Source organism: Schistocerca serialis, chromosome 1 (assembly GCF_023864345.2).
Source record: "Schistocerca serialis cubense isolate TAMUIC-IGC-003099 chromosome 1, iqSchSeri2.2, whole genome shotgun sequence".
NCBI lineage: Eukaryota > Metazoa > Arthropoda > Insecta > Orthoptera > Acrididae > Schistocerca > Schistocerca serialis.
The window spans coordinates 208,800,803-208,826,603 of NC_064638.1; the positions used below are offsets into that span (position 1 = coordinate 208,800,803).

Below are 25,801 nucleotides of genomic sequence, written 5' to 3' on the forward strand. Positions count from 1 at the left end.
TACGCATAACTTGCTCATGAATCAATAAGTAGAAGATATTCGGCGCCACTTTTATCCGTGTGTTCGTCCTAAACGAAAGACATCTTAACCACCTTCTCGGAAGCTTCCCGAGCAAACCGTAAATTGTTGTATAACGAGTCGATGCTAATAAGCAGCCTCATCGTCAGACGCTCTTAAATGTAAAATGCCTATTAAGACAAGGTGTTTGTCGAACACGTCCTGTGGCGCCCAATTGGATAATCGATCACAGGCACTTTTCTGCTAATTCGTATTAGCTCCAACAGAACATTAATTATATTTATTTATGGATTTTCGATTCTTTCTAGTGTAGAAACAAAAAAAATCAATGTACATCGGTTATAGAACCTCTGTGTTGTTCTTATTTACGTCAAGAATTAAATGTGGCTATTATATATTCGTTACTACTGGTATAGCCAGTCACATGTGGGAGAGCTAAAAAGTATGTTGTTGGCCATCAAGTAGGTAAGAGTTCCTACAGGTCACTATGGACACCTTTGAATAATATTATTAATTTATAATAGTACTACAATTTCATTATCAAATGAAGTACTGCGAAATTGTGCTTCAGCATGCCAAAACAAACAATACTGGACATGTATACAGCGTGTAGAACTTCAGAGACAAATTGTTTAAAGGACATCATGTTTGCGGCTGACTGTAACAATTATTTATTTTACAATTGTAGTCTCGATCTTTCGGATCATTTCCAAGTACAGATTTTGCTTCAGCACATCACCACTTCAAAATCCTCCGACATGTACACATGTAATCGTCAAAAATAAGCCTTTCCAAAGTAGAAACCCGGTAACATCAGGCCAGTGCGAAGTTCTGTACATTGGGAAATGATGTAAATTACGTGAAATGTTGCCAATGTTAACATCATTCACATAAATCTCTACTAATCAATATTATAAAACACTGTTCGCATGTGCACTGTTTACTGTGAACCCCGACCATGAGAAGTTATTCAGCGACAAACTTTCAGATGGTGTTCACGGATACCTTTACAAGTGTTTCTAATACGATTTCTGCATTTATGAGGCTGCGGAGGCTTTTATATACATATACTGTCCTACAATAATTTACGGGGTGACCCAAACTCCGCCGACAAACTTTCAGACCTTTTCTGGGCTGCCTTCTGAGCATTTTGGCACTCGTATAAGACAACAATGGTCTCTGGCAGCTCTTTACAGAGTCACTGTGTCTCGCTTTCTACCTTTATTGTACTCGAAACAGTGCAGATCAGTGCAGATGTCGACGGTATGCGCTGTGTGCCTAGTTTCCATTCTCGCAATGTAACTGTTGTTGACAACAGTACTAGCCACTTTATTCTTCGTCCTCAAGCTAGCTTTCAGTTGTTCTTGGTTCTGTGTTGAGTTCATTTTTACTGGAGTGTTAATAGTACGTTTAAGGCAGTATGCACCTCGTGTGTGGGTAACGTGAATGCAATGGAACAACGACACAAAGCTGATCTGTTCCCGCAGCGACGGCAACCACGTTGCGGAAGAGTGTTTTGTATGAGTGTTGTTGCATTACTCTGTACTGTGTGTTGTAGATTGTGGTTGTTAGATATTACAGGATTCTTCATTGTTGTGTAGGTATTTTCATAGAAAGAATGGTGACTGCAGTAGCAAACCGAATAAACCGTTATTACATTACAAGTCTGTAACGAGTCGCCGGAGACCGTGGGTCCCTTGTACAGCCTCTGAAAGTTTTTCCGTGGAGTTCTGGTTCATCCTATATATGTCACTAGCACATAGTTATGTTGGGTATTTAATGCTGACGTTATTATCGTCTTTTGCATAAATCACGTCAAACCACAACTCACGTACAGTGTATGAAATGGTTTGACGTGCTTTATGTCAAAAAAAGTAACAGTAAGTACCTGACATTTCGAACTGATAATGACAAATACATGTGCGATATTTAAGATTCAGACAGGTGTGGAGGCACAATTTCCTAGTACTCCATCAGATAATGGCCACATGTCCGGAACTGCAGTGAGGATTTTGCTGCCAAAGGCGATCACGATTTCATTTGAGTATTTTTACATGACCGGTAAACCCAGCTAAGTTAAATAGGAAAGAAATGTCCTTCCAGAGATAAATACAATGCACGAGTCAAGGTTTCCGAAGCAAAGAACTATGCGAATGACTGCAGTTTCTCTGTGGTGATTTTTATGTTTTACGCTGTCTGTGACTTTGACCGCAAAAAATGCCCCGTTGCACTTGAAAGGAAACTACTTATGCCATGGCCTTCTGGATGACTTCCAGAAACTTTCTGCTACTTGCATGATATTGGTTTATCACGAACCTTCCACCTCTTGCGACGTATTGGGACGCTGTCCATGATATATCATGTTCATCTGCGTCCACCAGGTACATGTATTGTCTGAGTAAGAATTCTGCAGTACAATCATAGAGCCGGACCTAAGAACAGACCTCTCTGTCTGAACTACAGTTCTGAATATTACTGACACAGTATTCGCGAGCTGTAACACAGACGTGCCAATGGCCCCGGATTCTGGGAACCAATGTGACGAAATGAGTCCAAATTAAATAGAGCAATGACGCCATCAATTAGAAAACAGAGATTTCAGCTACACAGGCAAGCATTCACTCGTCCTGTCCAACTCAAAATCATTGATCACATCGCTAAAGAAAGAGAGCCTAAGAAAAGGCATTCAGACCATCCAGTAGCCTAGTTGATAGTAATCAATATGTGAGATGAATAGGATAGGAAATTACATTTCAATTTGTTGCTTTAAACAATGTATCAATATATCAGGTAGTGAAATACACTCTAGAGAAGAAAGCTGTTTGCATAATGAATGGAAGGAAAATTAGCCGCAAGACAGCTGTAATCGGTGATTTTTTTACTATCACAACCGGTTTCGCTGCTTTCAAACAGCAGCGTCAAGTGAAAATAGTGTCACTTTAGCGCACCAAGACACCCCCACCCCCTCCTCCCCCCGTTCATAGTCCAAAATGAAACCCCGGAAGAGGGGAAATCGTCACAATAAAAGAAACAGGATATCGCGACGAATAGTGCTATGGCGCACCCGTGGTGGCTGCAAGGGAACGGTACCGGAGAGTACACACCCGACCGTCTTCCGCGCCCAACCCTCGCGGACACAACAGATGCGCCACCACAGTATTCACCCCGACGTCCTGCTTTACTTACTTTGACTTTCCCTCTTGAGGGGTTTGAATTTTGACTGCGAATGTTGCGGCCGTCTTGGTGGGCTAACGTGATGCTGTTTTTCATCTGTGGATGCTGGTTTAATGCAGTGATGCCGGTCGTGAGGATACAGAAATCACCAATCACAGCTGTCTTGCGGTTCATTTTACTTCCATTCATCATGAAGTCTGACGGCTGTGGCCGCCAGAATTATAAAGTTCCATGAAAGCTATTTGCGTTGGCAAAGAAGGATACGAACAAGTACGCTCACACACAAGGAAAGGCAGCTAGTTGGAGAAGGTTGGAAAGCCTGGGAATCTGTAAGGGAAAGACATTACGCCACGATACCTTGATACTAACCAGACCATTGTAGCATGTTCAGTTGTAGACGGGCATTCTTATTCGTCATGTATCTTACAGTGTTTATTCACTGTTGATTCAACATAGCAACGCCATTCTGTCATCATTCACAATTTGTGGCGAAAGTGCGTGCCAGAATAGGAGTCGTAGCCCGATATTTGTCTTTCGCTTGTAGTGCATGCACTAGCTTCTCAATTGGAAGACGCCTCTGTGACGGATTAGTACCTTCAGTTTTTCCACTAATCTCTCTCCATTCATTCCAAACCTCATACAGGATGCAGTTAGAGTGTAACTGTCGGATACGCTTTCTTCCAGTATGCTAGTTATGCAATATTGCAGAAAAGCTTTTGCGTCATTTGAAGGTATGGTGAGAGATTAGTGGCAAACTGAAGTCCACAAATCCCAGGTCGGAATGCATTGTACCTTGTCACAAATGTTGATCAGGTGCAGATCAAATGGGAGAGGGGGAGAGGGTGGAGGAGAGAGGAAGGGCTCGTAAGAATCACGACCACTTTGCACCCCATTCCCCAAAATTACATTTTAGCGAAAGCGCTTATACATACTCAGATAATTTACGAAGAATAGAGTAACAGAACAACTAACATGACTAGCAATTCTACAAACTACAAGCTATGCGTAACACAACAATTTACGTTCCTCCCCCAGGTATATCCGCTTGCGTTCTGACCGTCTGTGAAAGCAGTTATAGACGCCCATTCATAGAGGGATGGCAGCTGCTGCCTGCAAGGAACTCTTTACAGTTCAAGCATTCAACAGTTAGGACCGGCAAACCACAGGCAGCTGAGTACGTCAAAGCAGATGGGGAAAGACCCCCACTAAAATGGTACAAAGACTGACTTCCCGAACCGTTAAATACTGAATGAATACTCTTCATTTACTCGCTCTCCCAGCCATACTCTGAAGACTTGGCAATGACAAGTGCACACTTGGACTTTATATCGGATGTATTTCGGCGTTATCAAAGTCGGGATAGTTTTTTGGTATTATAGTTCTCGAATCAAATGCATGATTCGTGTACTTCTCAAATTTTCGGATGAATGCTTTTCATATGCTCTATTTCTTTGAACTGCAGTTCTTCGTAAGTTACGCTAAAGGGGTTTACCAAGCGCTACTGAACTGTATAAAGTTCGTTGCAGACAGCAGCTGCAAATTATTATTTTCACATTAAACTTGTATATATCTTTTATTGTTATAACTGTAGACATCTGTGATGCAAGAAAAGTGGGGATGATGGAAAGTTAAATATGGGTAGGACAGATTGGTATATTTATGGATGGATAGATAGATAGATAGAGACCCCCATCCTAAGATAGACGACAGACAAACTATGCGCCTTAACCAAGATCCCAACACTGACTCTGCGTTTTTGTTCACTGCAGCCCGTGTGCTCTGTGAGTACCGAAAGTGTCTTAGAGCGAACATTGACACAACACTTGCACTTTTGCTGCTTACTGTAGAAAGTATTGTACTTACGCTAGAGTACCAAATTAATTACGTCCACTAAGTCTCAGGATCTTTGATAAAATTAACTGCTGTCGAGTTCACCATCGATCTTGGCCGCTTGATCGTGTAGCAGTCTCATTTGAATACGTCCCAGGGGTTATGTTATCTGCACTACTGCAGGTATTCAGCCCGACAAACGGTAAGATCCTGTAGTGCAAAAGCAGCGTTTGCCTCTGGCGATCCTTAGTGCACTTTAAAGGTGTGCTCTAGGGTGCTCAGACGAGTTGTTGATTACGTTTTATGCACAGTACTTCCATGGCTGACCCCGGTACGTTCTTCAGATGCTGCAGGTTGTGCTGTTTTACGGACTCACTGCTCGGTTGGCGTCTAGGAAGTTGGTACCAATAACAGCAGGACTTGCAGCACCTGAAGAAGACGACCTGGGACGGTCGTCGACGTACTGTGCATGAAACGGATCAACAACCTGGCTGAACACTTGAGACCACAGCATTGATCAAGCACGTCGAGAAAACGTGACCTGTCATATCACTGCGCTCTGTTCATCATTGTAGTGGCTCCCTCTAATGACCTATATTTGGTAGTTGTGCACAACACCTTTTGTGGATGCAATGGCACACCTGTGGTACCACCCACATATACACATCACAACACCTGCTGAAAGCATCTGGCGCCGCCTCGCAGACAGCCAGCGGCTGCGCCACAGAGCACGCACTCACCAGCTGGACTAGCTTGATGATGCCGGGCACGGTGCGGAAGTAGTTGGGGTTGAGGCGTTGCAGCGAAAAGATGGGCGTCCCCTGCTGGCCGGGGTCCGTCTTCACGTGTGGGACCTGCTGCTGTTGCTGCTGCTGAGCGTTCGCGTTGTGGCCCGGCGCCGCATCTTGCGTCGACACGGTTACCGTCGTTTCGGTCATCATGTTTGGCGCCTGCTCTAGTGACTGCGTGAGCCTCGGAGCGCGTCTGGACAGCGACTGGTCGCGCAGCGGCGCGCCCCACCAGCAACAGCTACTGGGAGGGGTGGTGCAGAGCCCCCTCCCCCCCCCCCTCCTCATACCCCGCCCACTGGAGAGACAGGCGAGCAGGTAAACGCGACCATACGGACGCCTGCCTGCACCTGTTGAGCGGCGTACGCAGGTACGGCCAGATACCCGCAGCCGTATAACGGTTGTCTTTTGCGCGAGTGTCTGGGCCGGTACTAAGTACTAGAATAAATCTGCTTCTACGTATTTACTCTGCATACCTCCGTGAAGGGCGTGGCAGGGCGCACTTTTAATTCTCCCACTGCACTTTCGTGATCTGCTCTGACAGCGTTTTTTGTAGCCGTGTTATAACGAAGGTATACTCCACAGCCTATGGCCGCAGTCACAGTGGCACCGACAACTCGCGTCATACGCCGTCGCCAGAGGTCGGCCGTTTGCGTGGTCATAGTGCGTCCGATTTCCTTTGTCAATTTTTGGCAGGGTCAAAGGAGATTAGGTTAGGTTAGAATCTATTCTATGCACGAAGTAGGTTAGATTTTAATCTTTTAGGATGGGGTGGATACCACGACGCCTCTGTGTTTGGATACAAGTGCTGCATAGTGGCTTCTGATATTGAAGAGACGCCGAATGCATGCGAATGACCTTTCCTATCTCGCAAAGAACGTGACGAGTACTATACTTTCGATATATATTAAGATGGTATCTGTTTTTTCGGACATGTCCGAAAGAACAGATACCATCGGTGACCATGCAGCTAATTAGAATGAAATTACAATGAAATGAACATCCTTAGCCGCCAACAGGCCGTTGACATACGTCAACGGGTACAGATGACAATGTGTGCCCTGACCGGGACTCGAACCAAGATCTCCTGCTCACATGTCAGACGCTCATTCTAATTAGCTGCATGGTCACCGATGGTATCTGTTCTTTCGGACATGTCCGAAAAAACAGATACCATCTTAATATACACGAGGGTTGTTTTTTAAGTAAGGGCCGTTTCTATTTTTAAAAAAAGATACAAATACTTTTGTAAAAAAACTTTTATTTTCTGATTCTACACACTTTTACCTATTTTTCTACATAGTTGCCTTGTTTATTTAAGCACTTGTCATACCGTTCAACTAAGTTTTTAGTTCCCTCTTCAATGAATTCGGCCACCTGCTCCGACAGCCAAGAGTTCACGGCCGCTTTCACTTCATCGTCGTCATTGAAGCGCTGCGCGACAAGATGGTGTTTCAGGTACCGGAAAAGGTGAAAATCGCTAGGAGCAAGGTCGGGGCTGTAATGGTGCATGGTCCAAAACTTCCCAGCCTAAAGAATCAATCAAACCCCGAGTCTTTTGAGAGGTGTGAGGCCTAGCGTTATCGTGCAGGAGCAAAACTCATTTTATCAGCATGTCGCGCCTTTTGTTTTGAATTGCTCTGCGGAGCTTCTTTAGAGTTGCACAGTAGGCATCTGAGTTGATTGTCGTTCCTCGTGGCATAAAGTCCACTAGCAAAACACCGCGCCGGTCCCAGAACACAGTTGCCATAATCTTGCGCTTTGACAGCGTCTGTTTGGCTTTGACCTTGACGGGTGAGGTTGTGTGTCGCCATTCCATCGATTGTCGCTTGCTTTCGGGAGTGATATGGGATACCCATGTTTCATCTCCAGTGACAATTTGACTCAACATGTCATCCCCTTCTTCCACGTAACGAATCAAAAAGTCCAATGAAGTGGCAAATCTCTTCCCTTTGTGGTCCTCTGTGAGGAGTCTGGGTACCCACCGAGAACACAGTTTCTTAAAGTTTAGGTTTTCAGACACAATTTTGTACAAAACCGATCTTGAAACTTGTGGAAACTCCAAAGAAAGAGTGGAAATTGTGAATCTTCTGTCCCCACGAATCTTTGTTTCGACTGCAGCCACCAAATCATCAGTGATCACAGAGGGCCGGCCTGAGCGTTCTTCGTCATGGACGTTTTGACGGCCATTTTTAAACTCTCTAACCCATTGACGCACTTTACCTTCACTCATTGCATTCAAGCCATAAACTTCTGTTAACTGACGATGAATTTCTGCAGCTGATAGGCTTCTCGCGGTCAAAAAACGTAACACTGACCGTATCTCACACGCGGCGAGCGATTCAATAATCGTAAACATTATAAAGTAGCACAGCGATGCGTACACGTCAGCTACAGAGCTGCAGCTTGCATCAGTGTGAACGGGAAGGATTCCGGCAAGTGGCGCGGCGGCTTGTTGCGGCGTCAGCGCTAACTACGGGACTATACGCGCGAACGGCCCTTACTTAAAAAAACAACCCTCGTATATATAAGGCTCACCGGCCACTTGACCATCTTCTTCTTCTTCTGTGCGAATGCACAAACAGTGCCCGAACTCTTACGGGAATCGGCAACGCGCCGCGAGTAATGAGTATAATGGGCGGGGGCACTACGAATGTAGTGCGGGACAATACGTTGAGAATGTGGGTTTCGCGGGAGGCGTGCCAGAGATAAATCCCTGCAGTCGCGCTATCCTCTGTGTCCTCGGTGGCTCAGATGGATAGAGCGTCTGCCATGTAAGCAAGAGATCCCGGGTTCTGTCACATACTCGAGATAATTCGTGGTGCCCTTGAAAAGGAAGCTATAAAATGTGTTTCTCTGTATTTGTTTAAAGTTGTGCAGACGTACGTCAGTCAACCTTCAATGACTGCTATTTAGCACAGGAGTGAAAGACAAGCATAAAGACTAGCGTAAATGGTTCAAATGCCTCTGAGCACAATGGGACTTAACATCAGAGGTCATCAGTCACTTAAAACTACTTAAACCTAACTAACCTAAGGACATCACACACATCCATGCCCGAAGCAGGATTCGAACCTGCGATCGTAGCGGTCGCGCGACTAGCGTAAGATTCTCTGATAACCTACAGCACATAAAAATGGAAATAAGTACCGTACACCAAATTTGTAAACCACTTGTTAACGTAATCACTACCCTACTGGTACAAAATCACAGTAAGTAGTAATAATAAAAATTAGTAGGCAACTATTGACAACCTACCACAAAAAGATGCAGTACAGTAGCTATAAGTTTATAGCATACGCCACCCTTTTCACTTGAACAAATTATTTTTTTAGGTTATGATCTGTCCCTAATGTTTCCAATACAGATTTCGTCTATTTGAGGTTTCCAATAAACATGGGATTTCAGTCCACAGATTCCGAACCATATCCCGATGATGACATTTTCACCCTCAGGATGCCACAAACTCACTCTTTCTTGGACTAAGCTTTCCAATTTCTGACGCTCCATATTTCGAGCGCGAGAACGTCATTCGATTTGACCGAAGAAAACGAACTGATATGAATTTCAACGATTGTTGTCCGGAGTCTAAACGTTCGGGAGATAAGATCGGCTATAGTGTGACCGCGCACGTGGTGGCGTACTGATTTGAAAAGATCGGTCATCTCCGGCCGATGTCGATCAACGGCGGAATCCACCGATGTCGAAGCCACTGTGACCGCAGCCTAACATATACCGTCGCGACGCTCCTGCTAATATTTGTTTTACGCAGCTACAGCAGCGCGCCCAGTGGCCAATAAGACGATAGTGAAACACAAAAAGATTTATGGTAACACACGCTTAGTTCGCTGTCACGCTACTTGGAGCACTGCAAGTTTATCAGTTCTTCATATCGCTTTCTTATTATTTGACTTTTAATTCTCCGTGCTTGTTTCCGTTTCATGGTTAACATAAATAGGTTTCATCACAATGTGCTCCTGATTACGACTTCGCGTGTGTACTGCACTCTTTGAATTCCTTTGTAAATGTGTTACACGTATCCTGATTGAGTTCTTCTCGCATCCGTAATGCTGGGTGGGGTAAATGATTCCAAATTTGTTTTTGTGCCGTGTAAAAGAGAAGCTGCTTTCGTTGCATGGTGTTCAGCGGACTTACGTGTACCTATTATTGCTTACGAATCAGTGTGAAATGCTCAATTTATAGCCGGCCGAAGTGGCCGTGCGGTTAAAGGCGCTGCAGTCTGGAACTGCAAGACCGCTACGGTCGCAGGTTCGAATCCTGCCTCGAGCATGGATGTTTGTGATGTCCTTAGGTTAGTTAGGTTTAACTAGTTCTAAGTTCTAGGGGACTAATGACCTCAGCAGTTGAGTCCCATAGTGCTCAGAGCCATTTGAACCATTTTTTGCTCAATTTATATGCACTGTAAGTATATTGCTCGTATTCTACTTTATTTTTGTTAGCAGCCGTTTTCCGTACTTTGTCGTATTTAATGGAGATTTCCATATTAGTAGGTTTTGACGGTATTGGTATTCAGCTTAATTGTATATTGCTCTGAATGATGTTGCATGCAGTTTACCGTGTCTTGCCAAGTATGGATGTAGATGTAGATGAGTAAGCCCTACGCTTTGTAGTCTTAGTGACCAGAGCATTCTTCCTTGCAAAAGCTAAAAATGCGACAGTAGTTACGCAAATGTTTTCACGCGTTACTAACATGTACTGCAAACAATGCATTTTAGCAGATGTCGATGAAAATTTCGGTGGCGTTCATTAAAGGCGAGAATGCTAAAAACGGATAATAACAAAAGAACACAGAATACGAGCACTATACTCAAATATGAAATAAAAACGGATATGGAATCGTTTATCCCACCCAGTATTACATATGAGAACAAAAATTAAGCAGAATACGAGGAGCATATTTACGTAGCAATTAAAAAAGTACAAGACGGTGTTAATCAGGAATAAAATTTCCACTTGATAACAGCCACAAGTTCGAAATTGCAACATTGGGATTTACAAATAAATACACTTAACCACCGGACTACCACGCCCACACATAAAGTATAAGTGAAAAGTATTATCTAGCAATAATATGGATTTCCACGCCATATTGCTCATATTCAAAGTTCACTGCCACGCCACTTGCAGCGCTGCTGTCGTTCTTTGTCCGTGTCGTAAGACGGACCTTGCACTTCTGATACTTTGGTGTTCTGTGACCAGTAAGCTACACTGTTGAATACGACGTCCGATGACTGCAATTACCATAGTTCCTACTGATTTGTAACACGGTTTTTCCAAAAGGTGGCGTATGTAGCGCTAAGAATAGAGCGCTAAACCACACCTGCTATTCTTTAGGTTACCGTGACAGGTATGTAGCATCACATTACAGCACCTTTTATTTATGATTCCCTTGTAACCAACTCTCATTAAGTAAAGTTTACGTTTCTTCTTAGGAGCACGAAGTGTCTAGTACACAGTAGAAGATATGACCGTCTGCAGACAGATGTCGTGTACATATACAACATCGTGAAGTTTTGTTGCCTTGACTTTATGAAACATTTCTTAGAGTGCCCTGGAGAATCAGTATGTCTGTTAGAATAGAGCATATGGTCCTTACATTTTCATAAAAAGGCCTTGAAGCTTATTTAGCTTATTACTTTGACTGTTACATATTTGTATACAGGGTGTTACAAAAAGGTACGGCCAAACTTTCAAGAAACATTCCTCACACACAAAGAAAGAAAATATGTTATGTGGACATGTGTCCGGAAACACTTACTTTCCATGTTAGAGCTCATTTTATTACTTCTCTTCAAATCACATTAATCATGGAATGGAAACACACAGCAACAGAACGTACCAGCGTGACTTCAAACATTTTGTTACAGGAAATGTTCAAAATGTCCTCCGTTAGCGAGGATACATACATCCAACCTCCGTCGCATGGAATCGCTGATGCGCTGATGCAGCCCTGGAGAATGGCGTATTGTATCACAGCCGTCCACAATACGGGCACGAAGAGTCTCTACATTTGGTACCGGGGTTACGTAGACAAGAGCTTTCAAATGCCCCCATAAATGAAAGTCAAGAGGGTTGAGGTCAGGAGAGCGTGGAGGCCATGGAATTGGTCCTCCTCTACCAGTCGATCGGTCACCGAATCTGTTGTTGAGAAGCGTACGAAAACTTCGACTGAAATGTGCAGGAGCTCCATCGTGCATGAACCACATGTTGTGTCGTACTTGTAAAGACACATGTTCTAGCAGCACAGGTAGAGTATCCCGTATGAAATCATGATAACGTGCTCCATTGAGCGTAGGTGGACGAAACTAAAATGAGCTCTAACATGGAAATTCAGCGTTTCCGGACACATGTCCACATAACATCTTTTCTTTATTTGTGTGTGAGGAATGTTTCCTGAAAGTTTGGCCGTACCTTTTTGTAACACCCTGTATTTTCGCTCGGTGTGATTCGAAAATTGTTTCAACTCAGGTCTGAATATTGTCACTAGTAGAGGGGCGCCATGGAATCAGGAGCAATGAAATCGTTGACGCTCTTGTTATCAACCATGGGTCGAAGAAGTACGAACATGTTCCTTACCATGGACCTTGTCCGCCCCTGGTAGCTGAGTGGTCAGCGCGACGGAATGTCATACCTAACGGCCCGCGTTCGATTCCCGGCTGGGTCGGAGATTTTCTCCGCTCAGGGACTGGGTGTTGTGTTGTCCATATCATCATCATTTCATTGCCATCGACACGCAAGGCGCCGAAGTGGCGTCAACTCGAAAGACTTGCACCAGGCGAACGGTCTACCCAATGGGAGGCCCTAGCCACACGGCATTTCAATTTCCATGACCATGGACCTTCTGCAAGACATGAGGCGGCAGATAAAAATGTTACGGAACAATTAGTGGCGCCTAATGTCTCAACTACGGGGTTGAGCGCTTGATATATACCACAGAAATGTTCTGGTCACCACGTTCTGCCTTCGCTTTAAACAGGGACGTTTCCTGCTGCATCTCTATAGGCTACGTGTGACTGCTTCATCCCTACGTGATTGTGGCGCGGAGGAGGACATCGACCTCCCTGTCTTCGGCTGTCAGCTGAAACACCACGCGACGACCAATTTCTTCCACGAGAAATAAGACACTACTCACAACGCTTGATATGTCACTGTACAAACTGATATATAAGGTTTTATCGACTGAGCATATCAGTATATGGTTACTATATTCCCAGCATATGTCAGTATTGTATGTGATTCATGGGTGAGGATGCATATGTCATTTAAATGGTTGCATTTCATGTATCAAAGGCTGGCTTAGCGGATCCTGTCCGAAGCTAAAAAACACTGAAAAAATACTGTCACTAGAGACCGAAATTGAGTATCTGGTATGAAATATCGAGGTCCGTAACTAGGATAAATAAATATAAACTGATCTTTTTGCTGTTCCTGTCTGCTCCACGATCTCTCTCGCGGCAATGAATGTTTTGTTTTGAAAACATTTACCAATGTCGGAGGCGTTTTCATCGACTGAGATTAACGCAGCCAACTGCTAATATCAACAGGTTGTAACGTCTGAAGCCATCGGAAACATTACTTCATTGCACTGGATTGTTCTTATAGACTGGGAACAGCTGACTGTGACTGGGTATTGCTGTTCCCGTATTTGTGGTGGAACTCACTGCACGTTGGAGAAGTAGCTGTCACTGATCGTCCGCGATGGCTTACCTGAAACAATATGAAACACAAATTAGATTCAAGTGACGAGATGAAGTACCAATGATATACTTACAAAATTTATTTCCCTTTTTCTTGCCAGCTGCGGTGCAATGTGTGTTACTTTTCGAGTGATCTTTGTATGACCGTGAATGTTTCTCATTTTGTTCGTTAGCACTGGAAGCATATTACTTTTTACAGATAACAGCTCACAGAAATATACTGACGGGAAAAAAATAAAAACACCTAGAAGGAGCTGGGCGACGTAAACGGAAGTTGGTAGGCATGTTTCTACATCTAAAAGATGATGTCTATTCAGATTTCGCTCCAGCCTCGTAAGAGTGTCATTAATGTCCATTATAATTACGCGGGCTGTTATGCCGTGGTCGGTTGATGAATTCTGTGTCGATTCCCAACGTTGCGGGAGACATCTTCAAGGGGTCCGTAGCTCGATGGAAGGTCCAACACACCCACTAGCTCGCTACTGACTGCCGCTAAATTCCGTGTCCGCGCGCTCCCACGCCGCGGCGTGACGTCACGTGTTTTGAAAACGTCAGTGCAATTGGCCGCTGTCCATCGCCGTCGATCGCCGTTGCCATCACCCAGTAGTGGATGGGTGGTACACATCTTCTTTAACACCGGCATCCATATACCGTTTAATTTCACGCCCTCCTCCTTTCGGTTGAAATTATTTGGGTGTTTAGCGATTTCGATTGCCTCCCTGTAGAGCCTTTCGTAATATCCGCTTGTGGCCGCTAGTACTTGCGTCTCCTCGAAACGAATATTGTGGTTCCCTGGCTGGAAAGCATGCTCCGCAACAGCTGATCGTTCCGTTTCTCCTCTTCTACAATTTCCCTTGTGCTCTTCCAAACGTTTAGAAACCGTTCTTTTAGTGGTAGCCACATAAACATCACCACAGCGGACACGGAATTTAGCGGCAGTCAGTAGCGAGCCAGTGGGTGTGTTGGACCTTCCATCGAGCTACGGACTCCCTTGAAGATGTCTCCCGCAGTCGGAGACGAAACGTTGGGAATCGACACAGAATTCATCAACCGACCACGGCATAACATCCCGGATAATTATAATGGACATGATATTTCCGGCCGTGAAAGTCTACATTTTAGTGTCATTAGTACCGCAACTATGAGGATACAAATCAGGTTTGCTTTAAATACTCGCTGTAACGGTCGTGAGCATTAGTTACCTTTGGGATTGGACCTGGTGAGTTGATATTAGTTAAAAATACCGTTAAGGCGACAAAGACGCCGTCATCAACGCTTCACTAAGTTCAACTAGGGCCACGCGGGATTAGCCGAGCGGTCTGTGGCGCTGCAGTCCTCCCTCGGGCACGGATGTGTGTGTTTGTCCTTAGGACGATTTAGGTTAAGTAGTGTGTAAGATTAGGGACTGATGACCTTAGCAGTTAAGTCCCATAAGACTTCACACACATTTGAATTTTTTTTTCTTTTTTAGTTCATCGAGGTCATGTAATAGGGCTACGAGGAGCTGGATGTTCCTTCTGCGATACTGCAGAAAGACTTGGCAGGAATGCAGCGCTGTACGTGATTGCTGGCGTCGGTGGTCACCAGAATGTGCGGTCGCAAGCGCACTGGGCTCCAGATGTCACGTGACCGACAAGGAAGAGCATTGTGTTCGGCATATGGCTCTGGCGCATCTTAATGTATCTCCAGCAGCAATCTGAGAAGTAGTTGGCAACACAGTGACACAACGAACTCTAACAAATCGGTTACTTCAAGGGCAAATCCTATCCAGACGCCCTGTAGCGTGCATTCCACTGACTCCAAACCACCGGCAAATGCGACTTCGGTGGTCTCAAGCGGGAGCTCATCTGAGAGTAGGGGGGAGATTTGTTGTTTTCCGATGAAAGCTGGTTCTGCCTCTGTGCCAGTGCTGACAATATGTTGGTTAGGAGAAGGCCAGTTAAAGTCCTGCAACCAACCTCTCTGCGTGCTTTACACACTGGATCTACACCTGGAGTTATGTTCTGGGGTGCGATTTCGTATTACAGCAGGAGCACTCATGTGTTTATTCCACACACTCTTGACTACAAATCTGTACGTCAGTCTGGTGATTCGACCTGCTGTGCTGCCATTCATGAGTAGCTTTCCAGGGGGCGTCTTGCAACAGGGTAACACTTGCCAACATACTGTTGTTTAACTCAACATGCCCTGCCTGATATGGACACTTTGGCTTGGCCTGCTCGATGCAGACATTATCGGACGAAACTCCAGCGTCATCCACAACAAGCATTGACCGACCAAGTGCAACAGGCGTGGAACTCCGTCCCACAAACCCAGTCAAGAATGCCTATAAGGCGACAAAGACGCCTTTATCAGCACGTCACTGAGTTTAAATGAGGTCGCGTAATAGAGGTACTAGAATCTGGCAGGAATGTAGCACACTCTTATATTACTGCTGGCAGCAGTGGTCAGGAAAATGTAGGTCAGAAGAAGACTGGGGACCAGAAAGCCAAGTGACCCTACCGAGAGGGAAGACCATCGTGTTCGGTATATGGCTCTGCATCCGCGACAGCAATCTGAGCAGCAGTTGGCACCACAGTTCAAAAATGGCTCTGAGCACAATGGGACTTAACATCTGAGGTCATCAGTCCCCTAGAACTTAGAACTACTTAAACCTAACTAACCTAAGGACATCACACACATCCATGCCCAAGGCAGGATTCGAACCTGCGACCGTAGCGGTCACGCGGTTCCAGACTGAAGCGCCTAGAACCGCACGGCCACACCGGCCAGCGGCACCACAGTGACACAATGAAATGTTGCTCATCCGCTTCAACGGCAGCTCCGAGCAGGACGCCCAGTAGTGTGCATTCCACTGACCCCAAACCACCGCCATTTTGCGACTTCAGTGGTGTCAAACAAGACCTCACTGGAGGGCAGGGTGGAGCTCTGTTGTGTTTCTGATGAAAGTTGGTTTTGCCTCGCCGCCAGTGAAGGAGGCCAGTTGAGGGCCTACGACCAACCTGTAGTCGTGATAGACACGCTCGACCTATACCTGGTGTTAAGGTGTTGGGTGCAATTTGGTATGACAGCAGGAGTACTCTCGTGGTTATCCTACGCACCCAGACTGAACCTGGTGACTCGATCTGTTGGCTGCCACTGATGAACAACATTCCAGGGGGCGGTTTTCCAACAGGATAACGCTCGCCCACAGTACAGCTGTTGTAGCCCAACATGCTTTACGGAGTGTCGGCATGTTGCCTTGGCCTGCTCGATCACCAGATCTGCCTCCAATCGATTACATATGAAACTTCATCTGATGATAACTACTGCGTCATCCACGACCAGCATTAACCGTCCCTCTACTGACTGACCAAGTGCAATATTAATTATTTTTGGTGTTTTTTTCGTCTGTTTAATTCAAAATGTCAACTCACAGTAAAGGTTCAAAGCGTCTTCCTGTTACTACTAGTAACACATTAATTTGTGAAGCAATTGACAGTTTCAAATGGTATTTATAATCTCGCAGATTTTCATGATAGTCTCTCCATGAGGAACACGAAATGCGGTAAACTCTCTCAGGTGTCCAAACAGATTGAAATGCGGTGGACGAATGTGCAAAGCTATGCAACTGGTCTTCCTGTATCTGTCCAATGGTCCTAGCAGACATCAGCCGGGAACAGCTCCAAAAATGCACCAAAAAATTTGTTGGCGCCCCAAAACATGTAACATGCCCTTTCTAGTTGCTTAAGTCACATTTTGTATGTCATGAAGTGTTAATCAGAAGGTCGACTTTCATCGGTAAAATCACATTTCAGTAAAAACTCTAAGCATTTTAAGAGCTATATTTACACGATTTTATACACTTTTTGGGAATGAGTAAGACAATCCTAAAGTTGGTTCAGGTGTTCTGGATATGAAAGGTGTCTCTGTAAAGGCAATTTGGAATGATACCAGGAAGGCTGCAAACAGGGCTGACATTTCTACCACTCATATTCTCCTTCATTAACAGACTGGTACCATGATGGCTCAAGAGTTGTCCTATTAACTGATCCCTTCCTTTAGTCATGTTGTGCCATTAATTTTTTTTTTTTTTTCACATTCAGCACTTCCACTTTAGCATGGTAACTGCGTGACTATGGAAATAAAAGTCTTCTTTAATTTATTATGGTAGCCTTATTGGCTATTCTTATCGAACGCTGTTCACTGAAATGAATGGAAGGCTTTCTAATGAAAAGCTTCTACTGAATTTTTCAATATCTTTTTTTTTTATTTCACCAATAAAGATTCCGAATCACTGCATCATCTGGGTTTCACTTGTTGCCGGAGGACCTTCACTGCGGTGTCAACACACCAGTAACGCTAATCTGTTAGAGTTATAGATCCTTCCTAATTGCGATTTACGAAGAATTACAGCAGTATACAGCTTTTTCTTAAAATTTATACTGCCGAGTTATGGTGATTTCTGTTGTATATGACATCACACTTAAACAGTTTCCACATGTTGTATACAATATTATATAAATATGCATAGTTTTCAAAAATGAAGTGACAATTTTCAAGGAACATCGCGAATTTCATAGATATTTAAATAATGCATAGGTGATAGATAATTTACATGTTATGCAACACAACTTCAAAAAAGTGCTTTTAGTTACATTTTCTGTGAAAAAAGTAGTATTATCCGCCGTTCTCGTGAATGGCTGAAATTAAACATGAATCTATCACAAAACCAAAGTGAATTATTTAACAAGCATGTAGCTTCCGCACAAGAACAAACAATAGTTTACGTTGTTGGAGTATAACGTTCAAAAAACTTTTTATACAATAACAGTTTATTAATATGAGAAATTAACACACATATTAATAATGAATGCATACATGTAACAAGAGGGAGTAGTACGAGAAACGTTGTAACTCGTAAGAGAGAGCAAATGGTGGGGAGATAAACACAAATGGCGTAAACTGTTGAAGTATCTTAATTAGTGTGCCTGTAAAGGTTTAGTTGTACAGTCTAACATCTAAGTCATTTATTATCTCTGTACCACGTAAATATCTGTGAAACACGTGGTGTTCCTAAAAACTGCCAAGTCATCTCTGAAAATTGTCTTCATCATTCTTGAAGTCCACAGCTGATTGATACTAATATTAATGATTAATTGGAACCACCACAGCTGTATTGATACATCTTTTATCTCGTCAGTACCGGTTTCGGCCTGGTAGAACATCATTAGTTTGCCAAGTTGTGTCTACATCACGATATGAGATATGTAGTTGAGGTACATATGGCACAACAAATGTGTATTAATACAGCTGCGAAAGTTCTCATTAATATTTGAAAACTTCGTATACTTGTGCAGCCGTGTAAAAGCGTGTGGAAACTACTTCAGTGTGTTGTCATATACACTCCTGGAAATTGAAATAAGAACACCAAAAATTCATTGTCCCAGGAAGGGGAAACTTTATTGACACATTCCTGGGGTCAGATACATCACATGATCACACTGACAGAACCACAGGCACATAGACACAGGCAACAGAGCATGCACAATGTCGGCACTAGTACAGTGTATATCCACCTTTCGCAGCAATGCAGGCTGCTATTCTCGCATGCAGACGATCGTAGAGATGCTGGATGTAGTCCTGTGGAATGGCTTGCCATGCCATTTCCACCTGGCGCCTCAGTTGGACCAGCGTTCGTGCTGGACGTGCAGACCGCGTGAGACGACGCTTCATCCAGTCCCAAACATGCTCAATGGGGGACAGATCCGGAGATCTTGCTGGCCAGGGTAGTTGACTTACACCTTCTAGAGCACGTTGGGTGGCACGGGATACATGCGGACGTGCATTGTCCTGTTTGAACAGCAAGTTCCCTTGCCGGTCTAGGAATGGTAGAACGATGGGTTCGATGACGGTTTGGATGCACCGTGTACTATTCAGTGTCCCCTCGACGATCACCAGTGGTGTACGGCCAGTGTAGGAGATCGCTCCCCACACCATGATGCCGGGTGTTGGCCCTATGTGCCTCGGTCGTATGCAGTCCTGATTGCGGCGCTCACCTGCACGGCGCCAAACACGCATACGACCATCATTGGCACCAAGGCAGAAGCGACTCTCATCGCTGAAGACGACACGTCTCCATTCGTCCCTCCATTCACGCCTGTCGCGACACCACTGGAGGCGGGCTGCACGATGTTGGGGCGTGAGCGGAAGACGGCCTAACGGTGTGCGGGACCGTAGCCCAGCTTCATGGAGACGGTTGCGAATGGTCCTCGCCGATACCCCAGGAGCAACAGTGTCCCTAATTTGCTGGGAAGTGGCGGTGCGGTCCCCTACGGCACTGCGTAGGATCCTACGGTCTTGGCGTGCATCCGTGCGTCGCTGCGGTCCGGTCCCAGGTCGACGGGCACGTGCACCTTCCGCCGACCACTGGCGACAACATCGATGTACTGTGGAGACCTCACGCCCCACGTGTTGAGCAATTCGGCGGTACGTCCACCCGGCCTCCCGCATGCCCACTATACGCCCTCGCTCAAAGTCCGTCAACTGCACATACGGTTCACGTCCACGCTGTCGCGGCATGCTACCATTGTTAAAGACTGCGATGGAGCTCCGTATGCCACGGCAAACTGGCTGACACTGACGGCGGCGGTGCACAAATGCTGCGCAGCTAGCGCCATTCGACGGCCAACACCGCGGTTCCTGGTGTGTCCGCTGTGCCGTGCGTGTGATCATTACTTGTACAGCCCTCTCGCAGTGTCCGGAGCAAGTATGGTGGGTCTGACACACCGGTGTCAATGTGTTCTTTTTTCCATTTCCAGGAGTGTACAATATAAAGCATCGAGATTCGCAAACACACTATACGTTTTAACAAAATTCTACACATATTCTGTGAATCTTGCACCACACTTTCGTAAACAGCAATTAAAATAGAACCATAACTCCCACAGAGATAAGTTTCTAATATATTGACATCGGAATTGAGGTCCTTCCGTAACAAGTGAAGTCCTGACGATGAAGCTGTGCTTCGAAATACAACGTGGCGAAGTAAAAACAATGTTGAAATGAGAGTAGGTGAACTGCATTATTAGATTTCCCTTTTGCTTTATTTATGTTTCTTTCGGCACAACCCGCCTGAAGTGCCAGTTGCTTCAGCCTCGTATGAGATCGGCATTGAGAGGGACTCCGTGGAGATAAGCAGAGAAGCGCCCTGTTTGCTGCGGCAGCTCTCCTACCAGTAAAACACCGGCTGCTGGCCCACCTGGGTCCCGTCAGGCCGCGAAAGAGCGTGCTAAAAGGCGCGTTTATCTTTCCTGCCATCCTCGAGAGCTGTCTCGTTACAGTAAAGCAGTGAAGCCCAGCAGGCTGTAATTTTGTGTCAGCGTGTTTTCCCTCCTCCGCTGCAGGCGCCGTTAACCTACGCTAGGGCAGCGACTGTCAGTTCTGAAGTACCTCGTGCGACTCCTGCTGGACGACAAAAATTTCATCACCGTATTTTGCCAGCTAGGGAATCATAGGCGTCGACTTTCTCCGTTCTGAGCTACATCCCGAAGCTCGTGACCGTGTCTTATACATTGAAGCGCCAAAGAAACTGATACAGACAAGCTTATGCAAATACAGAGATATGTAAACAGGAAGAGTTCGGCGGTGCGGTCGGTAACGCCTACATAAAAATGGTTCAAATGGCTCTGAGCACTATGGGACTTAACTTCTGAGGTCATCAGTCTCCTAGAACTTAGAACTACTTAAACCTAACTAACCTAAGGACATCACACACATCCATGCCCGAGGCAGGATTCGAACCTGCGGCCGTAGCGGCCGCGCGGCTCCAGACTGTAGCGCACGCCTACATAAGACAAGTGTCTGGCGCAGTTGTTAGATCGGTTACTGCTGCTACAAAGGTAGATTTAAGTGAGCTTGAACGTTGTGTTGCAGTCGGCGCACGAGCGATGGGACCCAGCATCGCCAGGGTAACGATGAAGTGGGAATTTCCCGTACGGCCATTTCACGAGTATACGGTGAATATCAGGAATCCGGTAAAACATCAAATCTCCGACATCGCTGCGGCCGATAAAAGATCCTGCAAGAACGGGACCAACGACGACTGAAGAGAATCATTCAACCTGACAGAAGTGCAACCCTTCCGCAAATTGCTGCAGATTTCCATGCTGGGCCATCAACCAGTGTTAGCGTACGAACCATTCAACGAAACATCACAGATATGGGCTTTCGGAGCCGAAGGCCCACTCGTATACCCTTGATGACTACACGATACAAAGCTTTATGTCTCGCCAGGGCCCGTCAACACCGACATTGGACTGTTGATCACTGGAAACATGTTGTCTGGTCCGAAGAGTCACGTTTCAAATTGTATCGAGCGGATGGACTTGTACGGGTATGGAGATAACCTCATGAATCCATGGACGTTCCACGTCAGCAGGGGACGTTCAAGCTGGTGGAGGCTCTGTATTGGCGTGGAGCGTGTGCAGTTGGAGTGTTATGGGACCCCTGATACCTCTAGATACTGTACGACTCTGACAGGTGACACGTACGTTAGCGTTCTGTCTAGATACGACACTTACGTCTAGATAGGGGACACGTAAGCATCCTGTCTGATCACCTGCATCCATTCATGTCCACTGTGCATTCCGACGGACTTGGGCAATCACGAGCTGATTACAGCAGTGGTTAGCGGCTAGCTTGTAGCAATGTAGGTGACTCGACTCTCTGTACGTAATCTAACATTTCATTGTCCTACCTCTACACCGATACTCTGCAAATCACAGTTACGTGACTGGTAGAGGGTTTATCGAACCACCTTCACAGTAATTCTCTATTATTCCACTCTCTAACAGCGCGCGAGCCGGCCGGAGTGGCCGTGCGCTTCTAGGCGCTACAGTATGGAGCCGAGCGACCGCTACGGTCGCCGGTTCGAATCCTGCCTCGGGCATGGATGTGTGTGATGTCCTTAGGTTTAATTAGTTCTAAGTTCTAGGCGACTGATGACCTCAGAAGTTAAGTCGCATAGTGCTCAGAGCTATTTGAGCAGGCGCGCGGAAAAACAAACACCCATATATTTCCGTGCGAGCTCTGATTTCTCTTATTTTATTATGATGTTCGTTTCTACCCATGTAGGTCGACATCAATAAAATATTTTCACATTCGGAGTAGAAAATTGGTGATTGAAATTTCGCGAGAAGAATTCGCCGTGAAAAAAAAGTCTTTGTTTTAATTATGTCCGTCCCAAATCCCGTATCATTTCCGTGACACTCTCTCCCCTATTTCACGATTATACAAAACATACTGCTCTTCTATGAACTTTCTCGATGCACTTCGTTAATCATACCTGGTAAGGATCCCAATCCGCGCAGCAATACTCCAAAAGAGGACGGACAAGCGTAGTGTAGTCAGTCTCTTTAGTAGATGCTACATTGTCTAAGTATTCCGCCAATAAAACGCAGTTTCTGGTTTTCCTTCCCCACAACATTTTTTGTGTGTTCTTCCCAATTTCATTTGTTCGTAATTGTAATTCCACGGTATTAAAATGAATTTATAGCCCTTAGATTAGACTGATTTATCGTATAACCCAAGTTTAACGGATTCCTTTTAGCACTCATGTCGATGAACTCTCAGTTTTGGTTATTTAGGGTCAACTGCCAATTTTCGCACCATTTAGACATCTTTTCGCAATCATTGTGCAATTTGTTTTGATCTTCCGGCGAGTTTACTAGACGATAAACGACGACATAAAAGGAAGAGCAGATGGGCTATAAAACTACCTTGGACAACGCCAGAAATCGCTTCTTTTTACTCGGTGACTTTGCATCAATTACTACGAACTGTGCTTCTCTAACAGGATATCACGAATCCAGTCACATAACTGAGACGGTATTCCATGAGCACGCAATTTCACAACAGGCCGTTTGTGTGGTAGAGTGTCAAAGGCCTTTTGGAAATTGACAATTACGGACTCAATTGAAATTCCTTGTCAATAGCACCCAACACTTCGTGTGTATAAAGAGCTGGTTCTTTTTTACAAAAACGATGTTTCCTAAATCCGTGTTGACTGTGTATCAATAGATCGTTCTCTTCCAGGTAATTCATACTGTTCGAACACAATATATGTTCCAAAATCCTGCTGCGTATCAACGTTAATGACATGGGCCTGTAATTAAGTGGATTATTCCTACTGCCTTACTTGAATATTGATGTGACCTGTGCAACTTCCCAGTCTTTCGATACAAACATTTCGTCGAGCGAGCAGTTGTATATACTGTCAAGTATGGAGCTATTGCATCAGCATACTCTGAAATGAACCTAATTGATATACAGTCCGGGCCGGAAGACTTGCTTTTATTAAGTGATTTAAATTGCTCAACTACTCCGAGGATATTAACTTCCAAGTTACGTTGGCAGCTGCTCTTGTTTACAATTGTGGAATATGTATTTCGTCTTCTTTGGTGAAGGAATTTCGGAAGGCTGTGTTTAGTGACTCTGCTTTGTCAACAATGTCATCGACAGTATTTCCATTGCTATCGCGCAGAAAGGGCATTGACTGTATCTTGCCGCTAACATACTTCACGTACGACCAGAATCTCTTTGGATTTTCTGCCAGGTTCCGAGATAAGGTTTCGTTGTTGCAACTACTATAAGCATCTAGCATTGATGTCCGCGCTAAAGTTCGAGTTTCTGTACAAGATCTTCAAGCTTGGAGATTTTGCGTTCGTTTGAATTTGGCATGCTTTTTTTTCATTGTTTCTGCGACAGTGTTCTGACCCTTTTGTATTCCAAGGGGGATCAGTTCCGTGGTTTGTTAATTTATTTGGTACGAATCACCGGTGGTCTAGGAATAGCCGGCACGTGTTCGGTCAGAGGGTTAGCTGCTCTCTGTTATAAACACACTTAGTGAATGGATCAACAATGAACCTGAACGAGTGTCATGGGACGTCCGTCCCTATTCTTACTATTCCCTGTTGGCTCTTGTACATGTTATATATTTTCCCGTCTCTCCCGGTAGCTTACCCCAATTTTTCTCAGAATTTCGAACATCTTGCGCCATTTTACGTTGTCGAACGCCTTTTCCAGGTCGACAAATCCTATGAACGTGTCTTGGTTTTTCTTTAGTCTTGCTTCCATCATCAACTGCAACATCAGAATTGTGTCACAGGTGCCTTTACCTTTCCTAAAGCCAAACTGATCGTCATCCAAGCCATAATTTTCTTTTCCGTTCTTCTTCATATTGTTCTTGTCAACAACTTGGATTCATGAACTCTTACACTGATTGTGTGGTAATTCTCGCACTTGGCAGCTCTTGCGGTCTTCACAATAGTGTGGATGATATTTTTTCCGAAAGTCGAACGGTATGTCGCCCGACTCATATATTCTACACATTAACGTGAACAGTCGTTTTGTTGTCACTTCCCTCAATGATTTTAGGAATTCTGATGGAAAGTTATCTATCCCTTCTGCATTATATCATAAGTCCTCCAAGGCTCTCTTAATTTCTAATACTGGTTTCCCTGTGTCTTCTACATCGACTGCTGTTTCTTCTTCTACAACATAGACAAATATTCCCGCTAACAGAGGGCTTCAGTGTACTCCTTCTCCATATCCGCCTCTCCTTTGCATTTAACAGTGGAATTCACGTTGCAGCCGGCCGGGGTGGCGGAGCGGTTCTAGGCGCTACAGTCTGGAACCGCGCGACTGCTACGGTCGCAGGTTCGTATCATGCCTCGGGCATGGATGTGTGTGATGTCCTTATGTTAGTTAGCATTAAGTAGTTCTAAGTTCTAGGGTACTGGTGACCTCAGAAGTTAAGTCCCATAGTGCTCGGAGCCATTTGAACCATTTCACGTTGGACTCCTAATGCTACAACTTTTGCTTTTAATTTCCTCGAAGGTTGTTCTGACTACCCTACATGCTGAGTCAGTCCTTCCGACAATCATTTCTTTTTCGATTTCTTTCCAATTTTCCGGCAGTCATTTCGTCTTAGCTACACTGCACTTCCTATTTATCCCTCAGCGACTTGTATTTATGTATCCCTGAGTTTCCTTTAACGTTTTTGCGCTTTCTTCTTTCATCGATCAACTGAAGTATTTTTTCTGTTACCTACGGTTTCTACCCAATTAACTTCCTTGTACCTACATTGCTCTTTCCAATTTCTGTGATTTCTCTTTTTAGAGATGTCCATTCCTCGTCAACTGTAGTACTGCCTACTGAGCTATTTGTTATTGCGATGTCTATAGCCTTAGAGGACTTCAAGCGTATCCCTTCATTCCTTAGTACTTCCGTATC

At 44.9% G+C, this 25,801-nt stretch overlaps 1 protein-coding gene across 2 annotated transcripts in view; it reads right to left on the minus strand.

Moving 5' to 3' along the window:
- Nucleotides 1-25,801, minus strand: part of LOC126465952 (uncharacterized) — a 464,506-nt gene that overhangs the window by 307,954 nt on the left and 130,751 nt on the right. Inside the window, exon 1 of one of the 2 annotated variants that reach the window (XM_050096345.1) lies at nt 5,763-6,015. The exons of the other annotated variant lie outside the window; for it this stretch is intronic. Coding sequence (XP_049952302.1) covers nt 5,763-5,963 — 201 coding nt within the window. The 5' untranslated portion in view covers nt 5,964-6,015. Of the gene's footprint in view, nt 1-5,762; nt 6,016-25,801 lie in introns of those variants that run through there. 2 annotated transcript variants of the gene reach the window in all.